General features: G+C 55.0%; 8 protein-coding genes and 1 pseudogene across 9 annotated transcripts, besides 1 other annotated feature; 3 read left to right on the top strand and 6 right to left on the bottom strand.

Annotated features, from left to right (window-relative positions):
- Window positions 1-2,696: 2,696 nt before the first annotated feature.
- NCS57_00251900 (Lon protease-like protein 2, peroxisomal) lies at window positions 2,697-6,361 on the bottom strand (the record flags this gene model as incomplete). The annotated part of the gene is made up of 5 exons (XM_053052548.1): window positions 2,697-2,784; window positions 2,899-3,068; window positions 3,133-5,237; window positions 5,295-5,780; window positions 6,271-6,361. The coding sequence occupies 5 exons, from the start codon at window positions 6,359-6,361 to the stop codon at window positions 2,697-2,699; spliced, it is 2,940 nt and encodes a 979-aa protein (XP_052917794.1).
- Window positions 6,362-6,600: 239 nt separating this feature from the next.
- NCS57_00251800 (uncharacterized protein) lies at window positions 6,601-7,530 on the top strand (the record flags this gene model as incomplete). Its single annotated transcript, XM_053052547.1, has 3 exons — window positions 6,601-6,604; window positions 6,661-6,770; window positions 6,826-7,530. The coding sequence occupies 3 exons, from the start codon at window positions 6,601-6,603 to the stop codon at window positions 7,528-7,530; spliced, it is 819 nt and encodes a 272-aa protein (XP_052917793.1).
- Window positions 7,531-8,032: 502 nt separating this feature from the next.
- Window positions 8,033-8,957, bottom strand: NCS57_00251700 (annotated as a pseudogene). Its single transcript has 3 exons — window positions 8,596-8,957; window positions 8,286-8,538; window positions 8,033-8,236 (listed from the first exon to the last, which is right to left on the bottom strand).
- Window positions 8,033-8,957: a sequence feature.
- Window positions 8,958-10,858: 1,901 nt separating this feature from the next.
- NCS57_00251600 (Isopentenyl-diphosphate Delta-isomerase) lies at window positions 10,859-11,735 on the bottom strand (the record flags this gene model as incomplete). Its single annotated transcript, XM_053052546.1, has 3 exons — window positions 10,859-11,091; window positions 11,148-11,486; window positions 11,546-11,735. The coding sequence occupies 3 exons, from the start codon at window positions 11,733-11,735 to the stop codon at window positions 10,859-10,861; spliced, it is 762 nt and encodes a 253-aa protein (XP_052917792.1).
- Window positions 11,736-12,688: 953 nt separating this feature from the next.
- Window positions 12,689-13,979, top strand: NCS57_00251500 (Endocytosis protein 3; the record flags this gene model as incomplete). Its single annotated transcript, XM_053052545.1, has 3 exons — window positions 12,689-12,925; window positions 12,979-13,213; window positions 13,261-13,979. 3 exons carry the CDS (start codon window positions 12,689-12,691, stop codon window positions 13,977-13,979), a joined length of 1,191 nt encoding a protein of 396 aa, XP_052917791.1.
- Window positions 13,980-14,105: 126 nt separating this feature from the next.
- NCS57_00251400 (Pyr-redox-2 domain-containing protein) lies at window positions 14,106-15,282 on the bottom strand (the record flags this gene model as incomplete). The annotated part of the gene is made up of 2 exons (XM_053052544.1): window positions 14,106-15,110; window positions 15,166-15,282. 2 exons carry the CDS (start codon window positions 15,280-15,282, stop codon window positions 14,106-14,108), a joined length of 1,122 nt encoding a protein of 373 aa, XP_052917790.1.
- Window positions 15,283-15,889: 607 nt separating this feature from the next.
- NCS57_00251300 (ACB domain-containing protein) lies at window positions 15,890-16,326 on the top strand (the record flags this gene model as incomplete). Its single annotated transcript, XM_053052543.1, has 2 exons — window positions 15,890-15,986; window positions 16,052-16,326. 2 exons carry the CDS (start codon window positions 15,890-15,892, stop codon window positions 16,324-16,326), a joined length of 372 nt encoding a protein of 123 aa, XP_052917789.1.
- A 985-nt stretch (window positions 16,327-17,311) lies between these two features.
- Window positions 17,312-18,172, bottom strand: NCS57_00251200 (uncharacterized protein; the record flags this gene model as incomplete). The annotated part of the gene is made up of 2 exons (XM_053052542.1): window positions 17,312-17,835; window positions 17,893-18,172. The coding sequence occupies 2 exons, from the start codon at window positions 18,170-18,172 to the stop codon at window positions 17,312-17,314; spliced, it is 804 nt and encodes a 267-aa protein (XP_052917788.1).
- A 2,594-nt stretch (window positions 18,173-20,766) lies between these two features.
- On the bottom strand, window positions 20,767-22,125 carry NCS57_00251100 (TFIID associated protein; the record flags this gene model as incomplete). The annotated part of the gene is made up of 3 exons (XM_053052541.1): window positions 20,767-21,077; window positions 21,128-21,972; window positions 22,028-22,125. The coding sequence occupies 3 exons, from the start codon at window positions 22,123-22,125 to the stop codon at window positions 20,767-20,769; spliced, it is 1,254 nt and encodes a 417-aa protein (XP_052917787.1).
- Window positions 22,126-22,187: the final 62 nt, after the last annotated feature.

Below are 22,187 nucleotides of genomic sequence, written 5' to 3'. Positions count from 1 at the left end.
CAACACGGGGTCATTGAGAGTCACCATGGGCCCAGAGGCCTGGGACGCGGCCGTGTTCTCGCAGGTTGTGCCAGGCTGGTCCCCGCGGGTTACTGCATACTCGGCCTCTCATCTCGTCATATCGGCACGGACGATCATCCGTGCACATGACGACCCAGCCGTGGATGGAGATGTGACAGATGATAGTCGAGAGCGATAATAAGGGGTAATAATGGGGAGGTAAGGTTGATCGACGTGCCCTAGGTATCCAGTCTTGGAGGCAGACCGAGGCTGATACACGATACGTACTGACCAGGCCTCTGGAGTAACTAGGTGCAGGCGGTCATTTGTCAAGGCCACCAAGGTGGAGCAGACCTTGTGCCAAGCGGGTTGTATCAGACTCTGATAGGACCCTGCAAGTCTCATTGCGCGCAGGATTAGTCTGTGTTTCAAAAGCGCAAAATGACAGGTGTGTGCGGATTTGATTCAGCGGCGCTCGTGAAGATGACCACGAGGTTATGTATGGTTTCCGCTGACCTGCCCGGGTCCCGGTCGAGTCGTGCACCGATGGGGTAGAGTGGCTTTATGTCTCAGGGAGAAGGCTACTGGGCGAATGCCTGGTTGTGCTATGCACGACGGACGAATCCTGGTCAACAGGACCAGTTGACTCTGAAGTTGATTCACACCTTGGCTTGGGCCACGGCGCAGATTGGAGGCTCTTGGCCTGTCACTGACAGCAAACTATGCTCGACAACTGGACTGGAAAATAGAGCCTGTGTTCAACAGGCTCGCACAACTCACCCGTTTCACGGTTTCATGCCAAGCCTCGCGCTTCCTCTATGAGATATCCCAAACATGCCTGCACATGCACACCGGAGCGCGCCTCATCATGAACTAGCAACTGGCACCATCAAGAGCTGCGTGCCGCCGGACGCGGAAGGGACAAGGGTCAAAAAGCACATCTGTTTTTCTGCACACCGACTTGTCATCGAATTCCAGTCACCAATCTAACAAACATGATCTGATCTTGCAGAAGCAACTTCAAGACTTGGGACAGAGACGGTCTTGACTAGTGAATCATCGACGGCGCAATGCGGCTGATGACCTAGTTTCGCTTCCTGGTTCGGATCCCCTCTATGGATTTGCTTCTGCTATCAGGGAAGAGAGGAAAAAACAAATAAAACTCTCCGCGAGGCTTTTGCGGTCCCCTCCACCTCTGCCGTTCCCTTGATGTCACGGCCCAGCATTGCGGATCGAAGGCTGAGATTGGGAGGCGAATATTCGGTGGGAGCTCCGACTGGCCTGATAGGTCTGTGAACGAAGGGATATGCACCGCCTTGCGACTGAACCCTTCCTTTCTGCCCCTTTCCTCACTAACACCGACAACTTGCATCCACGACCCGCTCCTCGGCCGATGGGGGTAGTTGTAGGGCTTACGATGCGCTAAATTCGGCTGTCATTACGGAGTACGCCTTTTGGAGATGAGATCAGATATGTGCGTAATGTACGTATGTACGCTGTTGGTTGGGGAATGGGTCTCCCTTGGATGGTTTTGTGTCGTGCGAGAATGCGGCACGAATCTAGGTTTCTCTCAGGGTCAAGGTCTCTCCCTAGGGGCACCGAGGGCATGGATACCAAGCCCCCAACGCCACGGCAGTGATGCTGAGTGGTCTAATGACCAGACGGCTCAACCCTTGATCTTTGCGCGAATGAGATCGGTTATAACCTCCAAGTACAAGCGAACTAGATCAGGACAAGCTGACGGTCGAGTTTGGTATTCGAGACAACTAGATCTAGACATGGCTAACATTCAGGCTGGTGTTCATACCATACAAGGAAAAAAAAAGAGTCAAGACAACGCCAAAAAATGACCAACTCCCTTGGCTAACCCTTCAACATTGGTTGACCCTTCAACATCGTATCTCGCTGGCTCGCATCGACATTTCTCCCCCGCAGTATGAGCTCCGGAGCGTTACACACGTCCTTGCCTGGCACGTCGAGGCCTCTCGACCCTGCCGACTGAGGGTGTCGTGACGAGTCACACGTGCAACTGGACACCGTTTGATGGACGATTCCCTCCCGGAAAATGACAGATGAAACGACACGGCCACACCCATCACATCAGACCAAGCCCCATACCATGTCCTCGCGGCCATGAACCGACCAGGCTCTGCAGGGTAACACGAGGACTCGTCCATGTTCGCTTGATCCGCTGCGGCGTCACCCTGGCGGTACCTGTCTGGCACAGAACTCACCGCACAAAATAGGCGAGGACGGTGGCGCGCTCACGGTGCCAGAAATGGCACGCATTTCTTGTCTGGGAACGCCACAACCACCGCCTTTACTGTCTTTGATGCTGCATGTCTCAAAAGGGGACCAGGCATGTGCGCACGCAGGGGGTGAGCCATGGTTGGCGCCGGCGGGAAGGATAACGTGGGATCACGGGAAGGGGGGGGGGGGGGGCTGTGAGACGGGCGGCCGTTTGGTTGATCGGCTAGATGCGTCGCAAAGAGGGCTGAATTGGGCCATGCTGGGGGATCTCGGTGAGGCCCAGGTGGACGAGTATGGGCGGGGATGGTGATGGGCGGCTGGGGGGAAGGTCGCCACGAGACGTTTCAGAGTTGAGGAACAGGACAGGATGGGGGACGCATCCACGAGACATGAACCATGGGCCAGGTGACGGTGCGGCCAGAGGATGAGCTGAGATGCAGCATCCATCACAGTCGACTCTCGATGCCTCGGTAGTTGCTGTCATCGGCCCATTGCGAATCTGGCCAGACAAGGCGGATGGCCTCCCAGATATGGCTGTTCAAGACATGCGTCAGTGATACGAACTTCTCGTCCTCGGGGCATAGCAAGTGGCGGAGCGTGCCACGAGGGGCACGCTGATGAAGCACGGGGGTAGAGGGCATGACTTACTTGACATGGAGGATCTCGAGTCCATCCTTGACCTCCTGGGGTAGATCTTTGACGTCCTTTCGGTTCTGGGCCGGCAGTAGCACCGTCTTGACTCCCGCTCGGAGGGCGCCGATGAGTTTCTCCTTGATACCTCCGACGGCTGTGACTCGGCCCCGGAGAGAAATCTCGCCCTGTTACACACAAGACTGTCAGTGTGCCGAGTCATCACGGTTGACTTGTTGCTTGGGAACCTACCGTCATGGCCATGGTCGGTGGCACCGGCTTGCCCGAGAAGAGGGAGATGAGTGCAATGGCCTGACCGATGCCACTGCTGGGACCGTCCTTGGGGATGGCTCCCGAGGGACAGTGTACGTGGATGCTGCGCTCCTTCATGATGTCAGTCGTCGGCTCTGGTGTAAGGCCCAGCTCGAAAGCATGTGCCTTGACCCATGTTAGTGCCACTTCGACGCTCTCCTTGAGAACGTCACCCAGCTTTCCTGTTAGCTGGACTCGTCCGTTGCCAGGCATGTCAGCAACCTCGATGAAGAGGATGCTGCCATTGCCACCGGTGCTGTAGGCGACGAGACCCGTCACAATGCCCGGGCGACTCGTCTTCTCAGCAATCTCCTCCTCGAACTTCTCAATGCCCAAAATGTTCTCGATATCCTCCACTGTAAGATCCGAACGGTACTCTTCAATGTGACCCCCGTCCTTGGCCTCTGCGAACTCCACAGCTTTGGCACGGCAAACGGAACCAATCTCACGCTCAAGGTTACGGACTCCGGATTCACGAGTGTAAGACTCGATGATCTTGGACACAACGTCCTGGTTGAAAGCAACCTGGGTCTCGGCAAGTCCGTTGACCCTGATCTGCTTGGGCACCAGATGCTGCATCGCAATATGACGCTTCTCCAGAGTGGTGTAGCCGGGGATGTAGATGGTCTCCATTCGATCCAGGAGAGGGGCGGGAATGGTCTCCAGGCTGTTGGCTGTAGCGATGAAGAGGATCTTGGAAAGATCAATTGGCATGCCGACGTAGTGATCCTGGAACGAGTGGTTCTGCTCAGGGTCAAGAACCTCAAGCATGGCAGCCGAGGGATCACCATGGATGCTGGCTTGTCCAATCTTGTCGATCTCGTCGAGTAAGAAGACCGGGTTGGCAACACCAACCTTCCTTAGCCCCTGAACGATCAAACCAGGCATGGCCGCAACATAGGTTCTTCGATGACCACGGATCTCGGCCTCATCTCTGACGCCTCCGAGTGAGATACGGTGGAATTTGCGGCCCAGGGCCGTAGCCACTGACCGCGCAAGACTTGTCTTGCCCACACCTGGAGGTCCTGCCAGAAGCATAATGGGAGACTTGTCCACCATACGCTGGGACTTGAGGATTTGAAGCTTGGCCACATCGGGCTTCACGGCTTCGACTTCTGAGCTTGCCTCAGCCGTCTCCTCTTCTTTCTCTCCCTCTTCCTTCTCCTTCTCCTTCTCTTGCTGGTGACGCGCCTCAGCCTGGGCTTCCTCCTCCGCCTTCTTTATCTTCTCGTCGACGTCATCATTGATGGATTGTTTGAGTCTCAGAACGGCCAGATACTCGATAAGCCTCTTCTTGACATTATCCAGTCCGTAGTGGTCCTCATCTAGCTGCTTTCTTGCCTTGTGCAGGGTGTCCGGGCCGAGGCGGTCATCAGTCGTGGCTGTCCAGGGGATTTCGGCCAGAGTTTCCAACCAGTTTCGGGTGACTTGGTATTCCTGGTTCATGGGCTGCATCTTCTGGAGTCGGCGCATCTCCCTATCTACCGTCTTGGCGGACTCTGCGGGGAGCTTCGCGTTTTGAAGCTTGCGTTTGAGTTCATCGAGCTCGTTGGCCTCCTCGTCGTTATTTTGGTCGTTGCCGCCAGGCATCTGAGCGCCGGGAGGCACAAAGGTGATGCCGGGAATGTTGGGAATGGGGCCTGTTTTCCGCTGCTGGTCCTCGTTTAACCGATCGAGAATTTGGACGGGCATTGTTGTGAAAGTAGTGATCTTGAAGTTATTCTTGATGCCGCCGACCTGACGCTCCAACAGTTCAATGACCTTGGTGAGGCGCACCTTGACATCCAGAGCGGCGATAACCTCGAGCTTCTCCTCGTGCGTGCTCTCGACCAGATTGGCCATGAAGTCAGCGAGAAGACCGGCTTCCTTGAGCTCCCTCCTCATGATGAGCATCTCGAGACGTCGTGTAAGCACTGGCGAAAGCACTGGTCCAGCCTTGGTTCGGGGGAGAAGAGAGGAAATCCTTAGAATAGTGACGAGTTCACGGGATCGCGATTTCAAAAGGTTGAAGAGGTCTTGTAGCTGCTTATCGGGAGGACTGCTGGCTGTAACGGAGATAAGTGGGGGATCGATCATTGACAAGATGACGAGAGTCGACCTACTGTCTTCTTTAAAGTATGTAACCTTTGCCTCAAAATAAGGACGCTCTCTCGTGAAGCTATCGATACGGATTCGCGTGACGCCTTCGACGCGCAAGGCGAACTCCCCGGTACCTCTCCCATCGATGCCAATGATCTTGGCCTCGACACCGAAGTTGTAGAGGTCCTCCTTGCGCGCGGATCCAGGAAGAACATTTTCAATCTCTGCAGGATCTATGTCCTCAGCATCGCCGATGAGACGCTGGCCATTGGGGCCGACGAGAGGTGACGAGATGGGGACACAGCCGATGGGGATGCTGTCGATTCGCGTGTCGGGGCCCTTGGTGGCGGCCTGCTCGTAGACGTGGGCGAGGAGGGCGGGGACGTCGGGTCGGTTGGACGAGACCGGAATGCGCTGGACGAGACCGGGGAGGAGGATGGTGCCTCGTGCGAGCGGTATCAGGGGCAGAGTTCCGGTCTGCGGCTTGGACATGACGACACGAGACGCGGCTGCTGGAGATTAAGGGGATTAGAAGACGGGAAGAATCAACGCTTGGTAGAGAAACAAATTAGGGACGATGGCGGGTTCTGCTCTGATGGGCAAAGTAGATGGATACGCGAACGGACGGAAGTGATGGATGGATGGATGGATAGATGGCCGATAGATGACCGTTGTTGGTCGCGGAAAAGAAACCTGGAGAAACACGGGGGTCAAGGCCGAGGCCGGGGTCCGTTGCCGCTGTCGCTTCGCTTCGTTCGTTCGTTTCCACTTTTGATGGGATGCCGAGGCTAATGCGAACTGGGTTCTGCCAATTGTTGACGATTTCATATGTGATGCTCTCCTCTTGGAGAAGAAGAGGAGCTTCGGGAAGCTGCCACGGCTTCTCACCGATGCCATCGTCTTCCATGATCCCAGCCGGACATCCCGTTGTTGTGACCTGATGTTCGCATCCACTACGGGGAAGCGTTCCGCTAGATGCATGATGAGGTCGAGTCGTACCTTTGAATTGTGTCAAAAGCCATTTAGCGAATGGTGTTCTCTTTGGTCCAGCTTCAAGACGTAAAGGATCGCGGCACTCTCCTCGATTCATTCTGTCGGCCACATGTCACCCTCCCTCTTCTCCTCAGCTTCAAGCTTGGTGATGGCTTGGCAATCGCTTCTCAAATGGCACGTGCTCGAGCTTTGGTGAATGACTAAGGCAGAAGCGGCCCCACACCGTGAATCGCGGGGCAAACCCATTAAACCTAGGCGCGTTTTAACGCGTCTTCTATTCTCTACGAAGCTTGCATCCTAGTCTTCACGCTCAACCAACATCACACAATTATCACAATGTGTATGTGCAACTTCTCACCTCACCTCTTGCGGATCCCGACTGACAACTTGCTACAGCTGCCTACACTGGATTCCAAAAATCAGGTTATGGCCAAGGGGGCGATGACTCGGGCGGTTTCTTTGCTGGAGGCTCACAGCAGGGCAGCCAGGGCGGCGGTGGCGGCAAGGTACGATGGCATCCCTCACGCTTCACTCACAGCTTCTGACGATCTGCCTCTATAGTCATACCAAGATGAGTCTTTGCGCCCCGTCACCATCAAGCAGATCCTCGACGCCGAGGAGGCCTTCCAGGGCGCCGACTTCAAGATCGACGGCTCCCTCATCACCCAGATCACATTCGTCGGCCAGATCCGCAGCGTGACCCCCCAGCCCACAAACATCACCTTCAAGATCGACGACGGCACCGGCCAGATCGAGGTCAAGAAGTGGGTCGACGCCGACAACAACAACGACCCGGAGTTCGAGCTCGACTCGCACGTCCGCGTCTGGGGACGCCTCAAGTCCTTCAACAGCAAGCGGCACGTCGGCGCCCACGTCATCAGGCCTGTCGAGGACTTCAACGAGGTCAACTACCACATGCTCGAAGCCACATATGTTCATCTGTACTTTACCAAGGGGCCCCTTGGTGGTCAGGGTGGTGCCAACGGCGAAGGAGATAGCATGTTTGTCGACGGTGGCGGCTACAACGACCAGGCTGGTGGAAACGCAGCACCTTCGAAACTGTCCGGATGCTCTGGCCTAGCCAAGAAGATGTTTAGCTTTATGAACGACGCTCCTGGCGGCAACGAGGGTGTCCATATCAACGGAATTACCAGCTCTACTGGCCTGTCAGTGAGAGACGTTCTCACCGCTGCAGACGAGCTGCTCGGCCAGGGTCTCATTTACACAACGGTCGACGACGAGACATGGGCAATCCTCGAGTACTAGGTTGAGAAAAGGTTACGAAGGAGGAAGAGGGGGTTGTCGACGTCTACTCGTACAAATCTACAAAAGCTAGGTGCAACGGTGTTGACGGTTATAGGCGGGATCAGCTTATGAAGGAATGACGATTTTATTTGTTTTCTTTCTTCCTAATGAACGACTCGAGCTAGTCCAATAACTGCAAAGCAATGCAAAAAAAGCAGAAAAATAGAGCAACAATTGCGGTAAAGACTGGCGGTCAGCAAATGTCGGCCAAATCGAAGCAATCCATGATCCTCTCCCTTATCCGTGTGCTCATTCTTATTGTTCCCAGAGAATCAAGTTCGATCGGTCAATGCAAATTCATGACGACAAACACATTTCCTCACTCAAAGTTCAAGACTCACATCACGACGCACTCAGGTCCATGTGCCCGTCTTGCACCCCCCAGCTCCTCGACATACTCGAGTTCCTCGACGACAGCCTCTGATCCCTCGTCGGCCTTTGGCTGGACCAGAGGCTCGTTTCCCTAGAACTTTACCGTGGCCATGACGGCCGGGCCGCAGGACGGTCGAGGGGCCTGGGGCTCGCGGACCATGATGTACATGGTGATGGGCTCCGGGCTGTTCTCAAAGACGACGGGGCGCTTGACCTTGAAGCCGAACTTGGCGTAGTATTCGCTGTTGCGCTTGGTGCTGGCTTCAAGGTACATGGGGCGGTTCTCGGCGTCGGCCTGAGTGAGTGTCAGCGTGCACTCTGAATTCTTTTCAGTTACTTCTTACTTTGGCAATCATGTCGCGGATCAGCTTGCCTGCGTATCCCTTGCCTTGGGCAGCAGGCTTAGTGCCGATGTAGACGAGATAGTAGCAGTCCTTGTCCCTCTCACCCATGACCTCCTCCTTGGTCTGGTTCAGCACAGGCAGCATCTCATCGTAGTAGCGTCTCCTGCCCTCGGCCGAAAGCTGGTAGTACAACCTCCACATGCCGCTGCGCAGCGACGTCCACCAGTCATCCATCTGCTGACCGGGAGGCAGCCTGACGACACATGTTAGCTGAAGCTTGTTTCTCAAAGACACGAGGGGGGAAGCATACCACAGAGCAACAGCGTCGTAGTCGGACCCGATGGCCGTTACGACGCCCTTGTAGCAGTGAGCCGCCACCATGTACGTCATGTGGTCGACGTGGAGTTTCCACTTCTGCTCGTCCGAGTAATCCGCCATGTCGTCGCCGTCGAGCACATACTGGCTCATGGCGTCGGTCGCGAACGCGTGCGCCAGCGACCTGCCCGCCTCGGCCGACTCGTTGACGCTCACAAAGCGGATCGAGTCCTCCCACGAGGGTGGCACGAGAGACCGGCGTCGCCACTTGGCGAGGGCCGAGGCGCCGCTGAGATTATTACTGATACTCTTGGCGGTTGTAGTTCCCTCCATGATGAACCAGTTATTTACTCGGTACTAGAGCTGATGGCTGTATCTAGAAAACACAGGGGCTCCCCTTTTTGCAAAGAAGGGAGCGCCGCGGGTGGCATTAAGCATGATGGGTTCAGGCTCATCAAGTCCCCAGACTCACATTGTATATTTTGGATACTATCGCCCGTGTGAACCCGCGAGAGCTGAGTTCTGGAGACGGGCGTGAATCTCGAAGGATGACGCAGACAGTTAAGGCTTGTGCGAACTTCAACCGACATCAAGTTGGTGCTTGAGCGGGCCAGGCTCGCGATTATGGCTTTAAGGAGAGGGGAGGGATGTAGGTATCGAACGAGCGTCGATCGGTTCGACCGAGTTTCTCAATGTGGGCGTACGATAGGTTCACGAGGGCGAGCTGAGAGGAAGATGGTTGGAGAGGCAAGTTGACAAAGAAGAGAGGCACGAGAGGTTTCAGATGATAATGTTGACTGAACAGTCGTTCACCATGCAGAGGTTGGTGCTCAGAGTAGCAATCAACAAGTGGCAACAGCAGTAGCAAGACACCAAGGTGGCTATTCTTTCCAGCAATCCCCTTCTAAGAGAGAGCTTAGCAAGATTTCCTGACAAAGGGTCCTGTTAGTGAAGCCAGACTGTGGTGTGGGTAGAATGACTTGAGGTAAAGTGAAGTATGAGAGTAAGAGGTAGGTAGGCAGTTGAGGAGAGGAGAGGAAGAGAGAAGCAAGCAGAGATAGGCAATCGGCCGAGGGGGTTTATGTAGGCGGGCGGGTGATAGATAGAAGTGCCGTGTGGACCCCAATGGCTGGCAGCGTAGATACGGCACAACTCGACAAGACTCGGTGATGCCATTGGTCGGTTTACAGATGACAGCCACTTCGTGGGGTAACGGCTAACGTTAGCTCTCCCGAGTCATACACGAAAGGGAGCGGCAAGAGGGCAGACCGAGCGTTAGGGAATCAAGGAAGCGGGAGACGGAGCACAGTGCTTGGTCCATGAGGCGCCCTGGGGGACCACATGACCATGGGTGACCGGTGGGGGGCAACCCTGCAGAATCCGTGGAATACTGGCAAGCCATGCTGTGAAGCTGTCTCAGAGACCTGGGATCAGCCAGTCAGTGTACGGTTGCTGACTGTTTTTGTGGCTCCTTGACGTGGGAGAATGGGACTGAGCCATGGAGATTCCTCAGGCTGTGGGGATGAACGAGAGCTCTGCCGTCAGCTGTGGTCCAGTATAGCCAAGGACGAGCGTGAACCTACGCCACCTGGTGCAGGAGATGCGAGGGCCTCATGCGCAGGGCATCCTCTCATTAGTCAAGATAGCCGGCTCCGGGTCGAGGTGCTTTGTTGATTGAGGAGTACATGTGCCTCCAACGCGAGGGCTGAATCGGTTGGCGCGGTTGAACCAAAGTTGACCGGCAGCGTCCAAAGACATTGATTGTCTTGTCTGTCTTGGATGGCAGCGGCTTGCAACGGCATCTGAGGTCACCGGACTAAGAATGTACTGTGCAACTTGTGAGTTGTGATGAGCTCGGATGAGGCGGGAAAGAAGCAAATTGGGGGCTCGAGTGTTGATGCACAAGAGCCCAATCGCTCGAGTGTGAGGAGTAGTAAATCATGACAATTCGACCGAGATTGCAGCTATCTCTGCGAACTGCCAGGGTTTTTGCTGGGTTCCAGAAACAATAATTTGCTGCGTCCAAGAAAGTGATGAATATAAACGACGTCAAATTAAAAAGCGGCTCTGTGCCCCTCGTGAGATCTGATCTAGACACGGCGGAGGCGCGAGAGCGGATATCTATGCTGATCGACCGCGAACAGCCTATGCAACCGCAACCTGATTCTTTCCCTCGTAACTCTTTTTGGCAATCATCTTGTCTCCCCTGTCGTCCTGTTTCGTTTCGGAGGTTTCTTTGTCTCGTTATCCGTGGTTCGTTACATGCGGCGAATCTCCTGCTCGTTCAGGTACTTGTCCAGGCCAGAGTCGAGGTTCTCCCACCACTCAAACAGCATCGAGTTGCAGATGAGCTTGAACCAGGGAGTGAAGACCAGGCTGGGGTCGTCGAATTGCTTCTTGAGCTTCTCTGGGCTGACGTACTGGGTGTCCCTGACCTCGTTCTTGTTGACGTCGAGGTCGACATTGGCCTTGATGAAGAGAATATAGTCGACTAGGCCGCAGTTAGATATTGTGCCTTCGCATCAAGAGACTAGTTGTAAAACATACTTTCATGCTCACCCCACTTTCCGCCGCTGGGAGCCTTGTAGTGAATTCGGGTCAGGAAGTGGAACTTCTCAAAGGGGACCTGCTCCTTCTTGATGCCAAGCTCGTGGTCAAGCTTGCGCTGAGCGGCCCTCTTGACGCCGGCGATGGCATCCTCGAGGCTCGATCCCGTCTCGGTGGGGATGTTGAGGGGGTGGGAGCAGCAGGTGTTGGTCCACATGTCGGGAAAGGTGATCTTCTCGGTGGCGCGCTGCTGGAGGAGCAGCTCGTTCTTGTCGTTGAAGAGGAAGACGGAAAAGGCACGATGGAGGAGGCCCTTGTCGATGTTGGTCATGAGATGGCCTGGAAGTGATCTAGTTAGCAAGGCAAAGGATTCGGGGTATAGCTGAGGCGCAACGTACAAATCTTCTTGCTGGCAGTGCCAATTGGCTTGTCGTTCTCGTCGAGGACGATGCAGACCTCGTCCATGAGGCGAATCTGCTCCTCATCGTGACCGGACAAGGGCTCCGAGCTGGTGTCAATGTCAGGGAAGAGACGGAGCATAGCCTCAGCCGTGATGGGCTGGGCAGTGACGGTTGTTGTTGTTGACATTGTGACAGAGTTGAGACAGTACAATTGCGCAATGCTTCAAGGGAATAGAAGAGAGAGCTTTGCGGTGAAAGCGAAGCGAAAGAGAGCGGTCTGTAACAAGCAAGAGACGGTTTAGCTTCAATTTAAGGTCATTTCCTTTGCCTTGTGCCCCTCCAAAGGCTGTTCGGGTGTGGCAGCCGTGCCCCTCCATCCTGCCTGCCATCGATTGGACAGTCCACTGAAGCCAGCCACTGGGAGACGATTCCTGGGGGACGCTCTGGGGGCTCATGCCAGGGACAGTGGGGCTCAACCACAGCCAGCTCGGTGAGACTCGTCTGGGGATAGTGTCGTTGTTCTATGATCATGTAGTTGGAACAGTAGTTGTAAAGCCCAAAGTGGAAGCCCAGAGGCATATGCGAATTGCTTTTCGTTTGGTATTATCGACTGTCAGGCATTTGTGAAAGATGCAGCTGAATTCAGAGGTTGAACTAACACAGCCTTCAGTAGCTGTGTGCATAATTTCTCTCCATCACCATCTGAATTCAGCATGTATACCATACCTACACACATACCACGTATTTGGATCTCGTGTCAGTTAATCACGGCCAGCCAGGTGAATGGCCTGTCATCACACTGGCTCATGACACCCATGGGAGAATGATGGCCGAGATTGAGATTACTTATTGCGCTTACTTGGATATTCCTAAAAGCGGGGCTCGCGGAGCTGCGGCCTCTCCATCCCATCCATCAGGGGAAAGCAGCCCAAGGCGTGGCTGGAGACGGAGCTTCGTCATTCGCAACCTCACGCCCCGACCCGACACCGACATCATCTCTCCGCCGTATTCCACATTCTGCGGTCGCCGCCCAAACGATTGCTCCTTTAATTCTGCTTTACAGATAATCTGATCTTCCCCTCTGTCCTTGATACTTTCACCGACAACGTCCCCAGTCGCCCAGCGCCATCCGACGCAGCCATGGCTCCCAAGATCGAGGCGCAAGAAATCGAAACCTATTGGAACATCTTTTCCGCCCGGACAGGCGGCGGCAAGTTCCTTACAGGAGAGCAGGCCGCCCCCGTGCTCAAGAACAGTGGCCTCCGAGATGATCAGCTGGAGCGAGTATGGGACCTGGCAGATGTGGACAATGATGGAAACCTCGACTTTGAAGAGTTCTGCGTCGCCATGCGCGTCATCTTTGACATCCTGAACGGGGTATGGTTCTGTCGCTCAAGGACCTTTGTGACACGGCAGCTTACCTAGCACAGGAATACGCAGACGTTCCAACCTCCCTGCCCGATTGGCTCGTCCCAGAGTCCAAGGCCCATCTGGTGCAAGCGACCCGGGCCATCACTGGCAAGCAAGTGCAGTTCGAGCAAGTTGAGGATGAAACAGAAGACCTCGGCCTCAAGGACGGCTTCGAGTGGTACATGAAGCCCGAGGACAAGTCCAAGTACGAGCAGATTTACCAGGAGAGCCGGGACATGCGCGGCGAGATTGCTTGTACGTCCCCTGACTGAATCTCAAGAAGCATAAGCTAATCGACACAGTCAACTCTCTCAGCGATCTCTACGAGTCCCTTGACGTTCCCGATACCGACATTAGATCCGCATGGAACTTGGTCAACCCATCTGCGCAATCGACCATTAACAAAGACGCCGCCCTCGCCTTCCTACATATTCTCAATTACCGACACGAGGGTTTCCGAATCCCGCGCACCGTCCCTGCCTCTCTCCGCTCCAGTTTTGAGCGCAACCAGATCGACTACCAAGTTGACAACCAGCGAACCGGCGCCAACTCACGATGGGCTACCAAGGCCGACGACTCGACCACCACCGGGCGCAAGGCCAAGTTTGGCGACCAATACCTCACGCGCCTAGGCCGCAGCGGTTTCAAGACCGCTGGCACAGATTTCTCGACGGAGAAGACGGAAGATTGGGAAGAGGTGCGACTGAAGCGCAAGCTACAGGACCTGGAGGAGAAGATGAAGAAGGTTGAGGAGATTGCCGAGCGCCGGAAAGGCGGCAAGCGTGACTCAAAGCCCGCACTGGTCAAGAAGGAACTTGACCAGCTACTTGAATATAAGCGCAGGGAGTTGAGGGAGCTAGAAGAGGGGACGGGCAAGAGTGCGGTAGGCGGGGGTCTTAAGAGCATACAGGAGGATCTCCAGACAGTCCGCGAGCAGGTCGAGGGTCTAGAATCACACCTGCGGTCGCGCGAGCAGGTGCTTGAGGAGATCCGGAGGGAGATTGAGGACGAGAAGAGGTAAAGGGGAGGTCGTATATAATCGAGGGTTGGCGGGCTCGCTGTTTATTATGTAGGAATATCATGGCGTTTTCTTTAATGGGACGTTAGGCGTTACTGCTCTAGTCATTCGCCTACTCAACACAAATCGTCACCACATACTCCCATCCGCGTACTTTTGCGTGCGCTGCATACCCAGAGTACGGCCCTTGACTGCCCACACAGCGAGAGACGGTACGGGCACGACTCCTAGTCGCCCAGCTCCGCGGCTCCGACCTGTGGAGCATAGGAAGGCATCCACGAGGGGGCCACTCACGGACTGTGCTGGCTTGTCCTTGAGCGCAAGGTCGATGTTCTTTGCGGCGCCTGCGGCCTGGGCGTCGGTGATCAGGAAGGCCGCCCGCGGCTTGGACACGACATCTCCCGCAGCCCACACACCATCACCAGCGGCCTTCACACGCATCTCCTCGTCCACGTCCACATAGCCATGCGCATTGAGCCACTCCTTTGGCAAGAACCCCGTGTTGGGTCGGAGTCCCATAGTCGAGAGGTACAAGTCCGTCTCAAGAACCCCGCCGTCCGAGAGCGTCACCCGGGTCTTGCCGTCCGGCAGCTCCGTTGCGGCATCGGCGCGCACGCCCGCTCGGATCTCAACGCCCAGCCGGCGGAGCTCGGCCTCGACGCACCCTGCTATCTGATCCCCCGCGACGACGTGGTCGCCTGATGAGATGAGCACCACTGTCGTAGATGGGAAGGCGTAGCGGATTTCGCCAGCGAGCTCGACTCCTGTGGCGCCAGCGCCAGCGATGACAACATGCTTGGCTTTCTCAACCTTGGCAGCTGTGTCGTGAAGACTGGTCAGGAGGTCCTCATGCGAACCGCAGGCCTTCCAGGGGAGCGCCGGGTCAGCGGCGTCCGCGCCTGTAGCGACCACAAGGTGGTCATATGTAAGCACCGGACCCGGGCCGCCGTCCTTATCAACGCGGACGGTGCGGGCCGCTGGGTCAACGGCGGAGGCGGCGCCGACGATGAACTCAACGCTGCCGGCCGGGTACTGGGCCAAGCCAGGCTCTATGGGAGCGAGGATTTGGTCGTCTTTGATTACGCCAGGAATAACGGCACGGACGGAAGCTAGGTTCCAATAGAAGTGACTGTTCTACCAGAGTGAGCCTCGGGGGATGGCTTGTGAAAGAGGCCGGGCTTTTACCTACCTTGGACACGAGAATCACCTTGAGGTCTTCCTCATGTGGCCGCGTGTACTTGAGCAGACGGTGAGTAACAGCCATGCCACCGAGGCTGCCACCCAAAACGATGACGGTCTTTGTCATGATTGTGAGCTTGGCGAAAGGTTGATGTTAATTCCTCTTCTTTGTGTTTGGGGTCATGATCCCGTGTGAGTGAGTTGACTGATGAGAGCCGAATGTAAAGGGAGACGTCGATCTCGGAATAATTCCATGTTTGTCTATGACGAGCCGACGTATGGCACGCAGCCTACCGCAGAGTGTTTCATGGCTGAATCATGATCCCTCCATAGGTATATGTCTGTCCTCTTGACATGATGCCGACAGTGTCGCAGCTTCTGTCACACCAATAAACTTGCACATCATCTTCAAGCTGTTAAAGCCGAGGCATCTTTGTCTACTCTGGTCGATGATCGTCCGCTGATGCTCGTGCCTTGTTCGGGTAACGCCGCGCATTACCCGACTCACGTCCCTCCACCGCAGCAGAGCGAGCGCTGCGCCTGACCCCTCCATCCCAATCCCATGACCCCGCTATAACCCGCACCGCCGGGGGGGAAGGCCAAGTTCCTCAACAATAATCCCAACACCCGCAACTTCGTCATTTCCTCTTCTCCCTCTCTCATCTCTCTCTACATACCAGAAACAAACTCGTCTTTTACCTCTAATCACCAACCTCCTTCTCTATTCCATCATCATGGCTGCCCCCCAGAGCGACGCCTTCAAGAAGGCCATTGAGGACTCCAAGAAGCTCACCTCTAAGCCCGGCCCTGACGAGCTCCTCCAGCTCTACGGTAACTGCCACCTTACCCCCCTCGCCACGTTCCCATCCCAGCTAACATGTTGTCTTCTCGCACAGCTCTCTACAAGGTCGGCACTGGTGAGGACTTCTCCAAGGCCAGTCCCCCTGGCACCTTTGACTTCAAGGCAAGCTCCCCTTACGCCCCTCCCAACGCCGACGAAAAGCTAACACACCCTCAGGGCAAGGCCAAGTACAACGCGTGGAAGAAGGTCGTCGAGGAGGGCGTCACCCCCGACGCTGCCCAGGAGCAATACGTCAAGCTCGTTGAGGAGCTCAAGGAGAAGTACGGCTACGACGAGAACAAGGTGCCCGAGGCCGTCGGCGCAAACTAGACGAATTAGAGAAGACGAAATGTTCACACGATTCGATGAGGCCAAAGAGTAGGGAACCCCGGTACACACATACATGAAGAAACAGAATAAAGCTTGGAATGGAAATGGGAGGGCCGTTTGCTATCGGTTGCGCTGCGTCCGCACGCGCCGTGTTTAGTTGCTGAGAGAAATCATACCCAGTCGCTTTCTCATCTTGATTCGTGTCATCGAGAGCTTTGAACCGATGCCATCTTGTGACTTGCTACTCCATCGCCTCCATATTTACACTTTGGTTCCTGGCGTGGCTGATGGCTGCTCTCGGGAGCGGCCGCATCATCCCGGAACCCTGGAGCCAGCCTGTCGGTATAAGATAAGATGATCTAATCTCAACCCAGTCGATACCCTGAGCTCTTATTCATCCTCGACCTCTTACTGCTAATGTTGCCAAGCTACGAATCATTGTCTCTATGCAAACCTCACAAGACACGTTGGAACCTTCACTCAAGCGTGTGCAATGTCGATTAAAATTGTCTACCAGGGCAATTATTAGGTCAAGTAGGGTCACGAAGCGGAGGCTGTAGCTCTCGCTCCGTGAGGAATAGCAACTAAGATTCAAGTGTAAAGTAGGTACTAGGTACCTTGGGTATACGAAGGTCGTGTACCAGACGTCAAAGCATTCCAAGCACTTGTGAGCGTTTCTCGTTTCGTCCATCTCATCCTCTTCCTCGCTCCCTTCCTTTCCTTTCTTTTCCTTACCAAACACACAAAAAACACCAAGCCCGTCAACTCCGGTTGAAATTCGAAAAAAAGGGGTATGATCATCAGAAGGGTATTAGAAGCTCGACATTGCAACACGGGTTTTTTTCCAATAGTCGTCATCTCAAATGCACCAAGCCTCCCATCGCTCTCTTCATCATGAACTCGTAAATATCGTGGCGACGCCGAGCACGTCGTATCCGAAAGGCGACTCAAGAGTAGCCAACGCTTCCACGGGACAGAGCTTGATTTAGAGGAGGGCGAAGACACCAGCAGCGACAAGGAGCAGAGCGCTCACACCAGTGGTGGCGGCACCACCGGTGGCCTGAGAAGGCTCGCTGGTTGCTGTGGTCTCGATAGGAGCAGGACCAGTCTCAGAGGGCTGAGTCGGGACGGCACTGGCGATGGTGCTGTTGGAACCACGCCAGGCAGTGCTGTAACCAGAGCTGGGGCAGGGAGTGGTGGTCTTCTCAACGACCTCGGTCTTGGTCTTGGCAGTGACGGCCTTGGTCGTGGGAACAGCGATGGTAGTAGAGGTAGTAGAGGTGGTCTCAGGGGTGGGGAGAGAAGTGCTCGTGATGAGAACGGTGGTGGAGATGGTCTTGAGCTCAGAAGTGGTGGTGGCAGGCTTGGAAGTGGTCAAAGGCGAGTCGGTCTCAAGGCCGTCCTTGACGCCGTACGCAGCCGCACACTGAACCAGGTCCATCGAGTCAGGGCAGCACCAGGTCTGGGACTTGGTGTCATGAGTGCAGTAGTAGCCATCATCACAAGAATCTAGGGCAAGGTTAGTTTATCCATCTTGTCGTGTAAGCCAAGTCTGGCGCAACATACTTCCAGTGCCATCAGAGCAGCACTTCTGCTTGACCAGGGGGTTGTAGCAGTGAGTGGAATCGTCGTTGGAAGGGCACGTCTCGTAGCCCTGGCCGCAAGCTTCGGCGCAGGTGCTGCCGTCGCCGCAGGTAGACTGCTCAGGCTGATACCCGGGGGTAGAGCGACGCGCGAGACTGAGGCCCTCGACGGGGGCCTTGACCAGCTTGTAAGGCTGGGGGTCGGCGGCGACGTTTGTGGCGCAGGCCAGAAGGACGAGCGAGGCGAGAGTCTTGAAGTTCATCTTGACGGACGAGAAGGACTGAAGTCGAAAGAATATAGTCGAGTTGAAGCGCTTACACGATGCGATCTGGCAGGCAGGGAACGAGAGCCACAAACAGGGTTTCGCGGTGGAGAAGCAGTGAAGCGAGTAAGTGAGTGAGTGAGTGAACAAGATGCTAGGTCTGTAAGACTAGGATCGAGTAAAGATGCCGTGTTCAAAGGATGAGTTGAAAGAATGGATCGAGTATCGACAGATGCGAATCTCTAGGCAGGACAACGACAACAGCAGCAACAACAACAAGGACGGAGAGGGTGGAGGAGGGTGATGGTTGACAAGATGGGGGCCATCTCGGTGTAAGTACTCATTTGAGGGTGCCACTGGCAGTGGCAGCGAGGGAAGCAAGCCGGCACACGCCAAGGAAAGAAAGGCTCAAACGCGACCTAGAACCACAACGGGCAGCAGCCAGAAGGAAGCCAGGCCAGCCCTGGGCAAGGCATCGCGAGAGAGTCCGGCTGGTTGGAAGGGGAATGGGGTCTCGTCTCAAGCCTCCCATAGGCTGGATCGACGGGTAGGGGGGCGCGTGCTTGGCCATGGATCCCATCTCCTTTTTTAATTTAAATTGTGTCCCCCCCTCGACATTTGCCTCCATCGCGACCTTGGGCTGCCCGGCGCCTAGCCTATTGTGGGAGCGTTGAGGGGTAGGGCAGTTGAGGCCCTGGTAGAAAGAAAGGGAAGGGTTCTTTTGCGACGAGACATCCATTGTTTTGACAAAGAGTTTCTTGGTCTTTGCATCCTCGTCCAAGACAAACATGGTGTTTCATGCAACGCAGTCGACACATGTCCATGCGCCGGGCAATTAAGCAATTTGTCCGAGTCGAGCGAGTCTCTCTGCTAACTTAGTCTGCGAGATTTTCGACGCCAGATCCCCATGATCGTCAGTTGCATCAAATGAGGGCTGAACTGGAGGTGTTAATTAGCCACTCACCGACCTGCCAGACCAGACCCTGTTGGACCGTGGCATGGCATGGCGCATTAGACCGCTTCAAGAGTGCAATCTTGGGGAAGAAGAGAGAAGCCTCTTGACGTCAACGAGTGATATTGCAGCTGCAGGGCTCTCCATTTCTTCGACATGGGCTCTCAAGGCCCTACTTGCCTCTTCTGGTAGGTCCCTCCAGTCGCAATGTCACCCGCTGACGCCTCTGAGTGGCCAGCTTGCTGCCGCCCGGCTTCAGGGGTCCTGCCAACCAGCTGCAGGTGCTAGCCGAGGCCCGTTGCGCTAGGAAGCCGCCTGACGCAGGAACCAGGAACAGGCCACCACACAGAAGCAAGCAAGCAATAGATACCTACGAAGTAGACAAACAGGTTGCACAAGCTTGAGAAGACGCAAAGGATGAAGAGAAGAGGAGAGAAACATTCATGGCAGACGTGGCTCTTCTACGGCTAAACTGCCCTCCCTGCTACTCATAGACCCCTTCCTATTGGCTCTCCCACTCACACGACACCACCCGGGTTTCAGGTTATTCCATGAACCAGGTCATGGGCCATTAGCCTCTCGACAAGACGACAGGGATCTCAAGGGCTGGACCGAACGAGAACGTCAGTGGCAATTTCAATTTCAGAGTCTGTCTCTTTGTCGAGTCTAGCTATGGTTGCAAGACTGCTCGCCCGGACTCACCAAACTGTTAACTCTCACCTGTCTGTGACACTCTGCGCATACAAGTCAACAAACAATTCATTCATTATCCACTCTATTTCCTCTTCACCGACAATATATAGTATTCTATGTTTAGACTTTGTATGCATCCATCCTCTGCCAACACATTGCTTTTCTATTTATTCCCTATCATGCATCACCATCAGGCCAGCTGCATCACCTCAATGCCTCGCATCCAAACAAACCACCTAAAAATAAAAAAGCAACCCCGAGACAGACAACCTGACTCTCTCCTTCTCGTGACTCACTGATTCTTTATGCATTTACCAACATGCATCTTGCCGTTCGTGTCAGTACTGTCCCGACGGCTGGCGACAAGTTGCAGTCAAATTAGACGCCCTTGAGCAGGCCCAAATATACCGCAAATTGCTCCTCATCTCCAGCAACTCGGAACATCTGTGCCTAGCCGTCCGGCGGGATAATTCATCGCGGTTCATAGCACTTGACCCTTCAGTCTAGTTCCACTTGACTCACCATCTCCTCCACTCACCTGCATCACAACATGGAAACGGCCAAAGATCGTCCATCTCACTTCACGTCGGTCAAGCTGAGCAGCGACAACAAGGATGTCCCGAGAGATTATTATCTATCTTGGTTGGTACACACAAAGACACCGCCTATTCCCGCCTTGCCCTTGCCAAGTTTCCAGAGACGCCTTGTAATGGAGCCTATTACACCAGGTACAATCTCATCCCTGGCCCATGAAATCTCTCATCTGCTCCCTTTACACCGTGGAAACCGAGGCGAGTGAATACCCTAGTTACAGTAAAGCCGAGAAATAAACCAGCCTCCATGCTATCCCTTTTGCACCGGGCTCCTTGACGGCGGCACCCCATCGTGCCTGGCCAATGTGTTCGAGGAGCCGTCAACTCGCTGCCACAATGGTCTCGAGGGGATCAAATTAGTCCTCGTCGCCAGTCATCTTGGCAACCCATTTGTTCATCTGCAGGAACTTTTCCTCAAAGGTCTTCTGGAGTCTCTCTCCAGCGGCCCACATAGGATCTCCCTCCTTCCAGTACGTGAAGCAGTTCTCAAAGATCTGGCGAATGTCCCTCAGGAACTCATCCTCGTTTGCGTACTCCTTTCTGTCCATCTTAGCCTTGATGGTGCTCAGGTCCATAGGTCGCTTGACTTTGTCAAAGTAATCCGGCACGCCATCTTCGATAGGCTCAACGGGATCACGAAAGGGGCCGACGAGTCGGGTCCAGAAACCTGTGCAAGTTAGTTCCAGTGTCATGCACAAAAATTGAGGGTTCACGTACCAGGGCCAGATAGCATTCTGCTCAAGAGGTCGGCACAGAATTCCATCTTCCGTGCTGTGCTAAACTCACGGCCGTCTGCGTAGCCCGCGCTGGTTCTACGCTTGACAGCGGGCTTGGGCAGGGTGACGCGAGCCTTGATAGATCTATCCGCCGACGACGGGTTGCTGATGGGGATCCCACTGACTCGTCGAGCCTTCTTAGCGTCACTGTCAGGCTCGTCCTCGAGGTAGTGAACATTCTTTCGGGGTGTCGCAGCCGGGATGGTGGAGGGCACAACGATGGATTCGGTAGCCCGCTCTACCGCGGGAGCAGTGTCGAAGGAGCTCATGGCGACGACAAGCTCGCTGAGGACCTCCTGGGGCAGCGACTTGGCAAACTCTGCTCGAGCATCCGAGGATCGCATGTACTCGGCCGTCCACGACAGGAGCAGCTTTCGGATCGAAGAGCCCTCGGGGGTGTCCTGCCAGACCTGGATGAGAAGAGGCGTCGCTGGGATCCGCTCAGTGAGACGTCGACAATCAACCATGGCGTCGAGGGCCTTGTCACAGAGCCCCTTGATGCCCAGGTGATGGCCGAGCTTCCAGAGTCCAACCAGGGCCTCGTAGGAGGGCACATTGGACTCGTCAGATATGACCTTGTCGGTGTACAGAAAGTGTTGGGCCAGCCCAAAAATCTCCTTGGTCGTGTCGGGGAGCTTGACAAGGTGTTCTACCTTGTCAAGGGAGCTCATCGCAGCGAAGTGTTTCTCATAGAACTCGGATCGCGCGCAAAGAAAGTCCTTCTGTATTCCAAAGGGACATTCTTCGGGGCCGACGAGAATAATGACAAAGATGGGATGCGGGTTACTACATAGGATATTAGCACGATGTTCGTCTGGAGAAGGGACGGGGTGTTGCATACAGCCAGGAGAATGGCTTCTCGTCCTTCTTGACATTGACAGTGTCAGTGTCAGTGTCCTTGCCAGCCGGGGGACTGGTCCCGTTCTGCGGTTCAGCCATCGCGATTGCGTGATGCCGAATTGTTGTGATATGTAAAAGCTGAGTTTTGATATTGGAAAGGT

This window comes from Fusarium keratoplasticum, chromosome 2, assembly GCF_025433545.1.
Source record: "Fusarium keratoplasticum isolate Fu6.1 chromosome 2, whole genome shotgun sequence".
NCBI classification, from domain to species: Eukaryota; Fungi; Ascomycota; class Sordariomycetes; order Hypocreales; family Nectriaceae; genus Fusarium; species Fusarium keratoplasticum.
The sequence above is the reverse complement of the archived record's forward strand: the minus strand, read 5'-3'. Positions and strand labels throughout refer to the sequence as shown.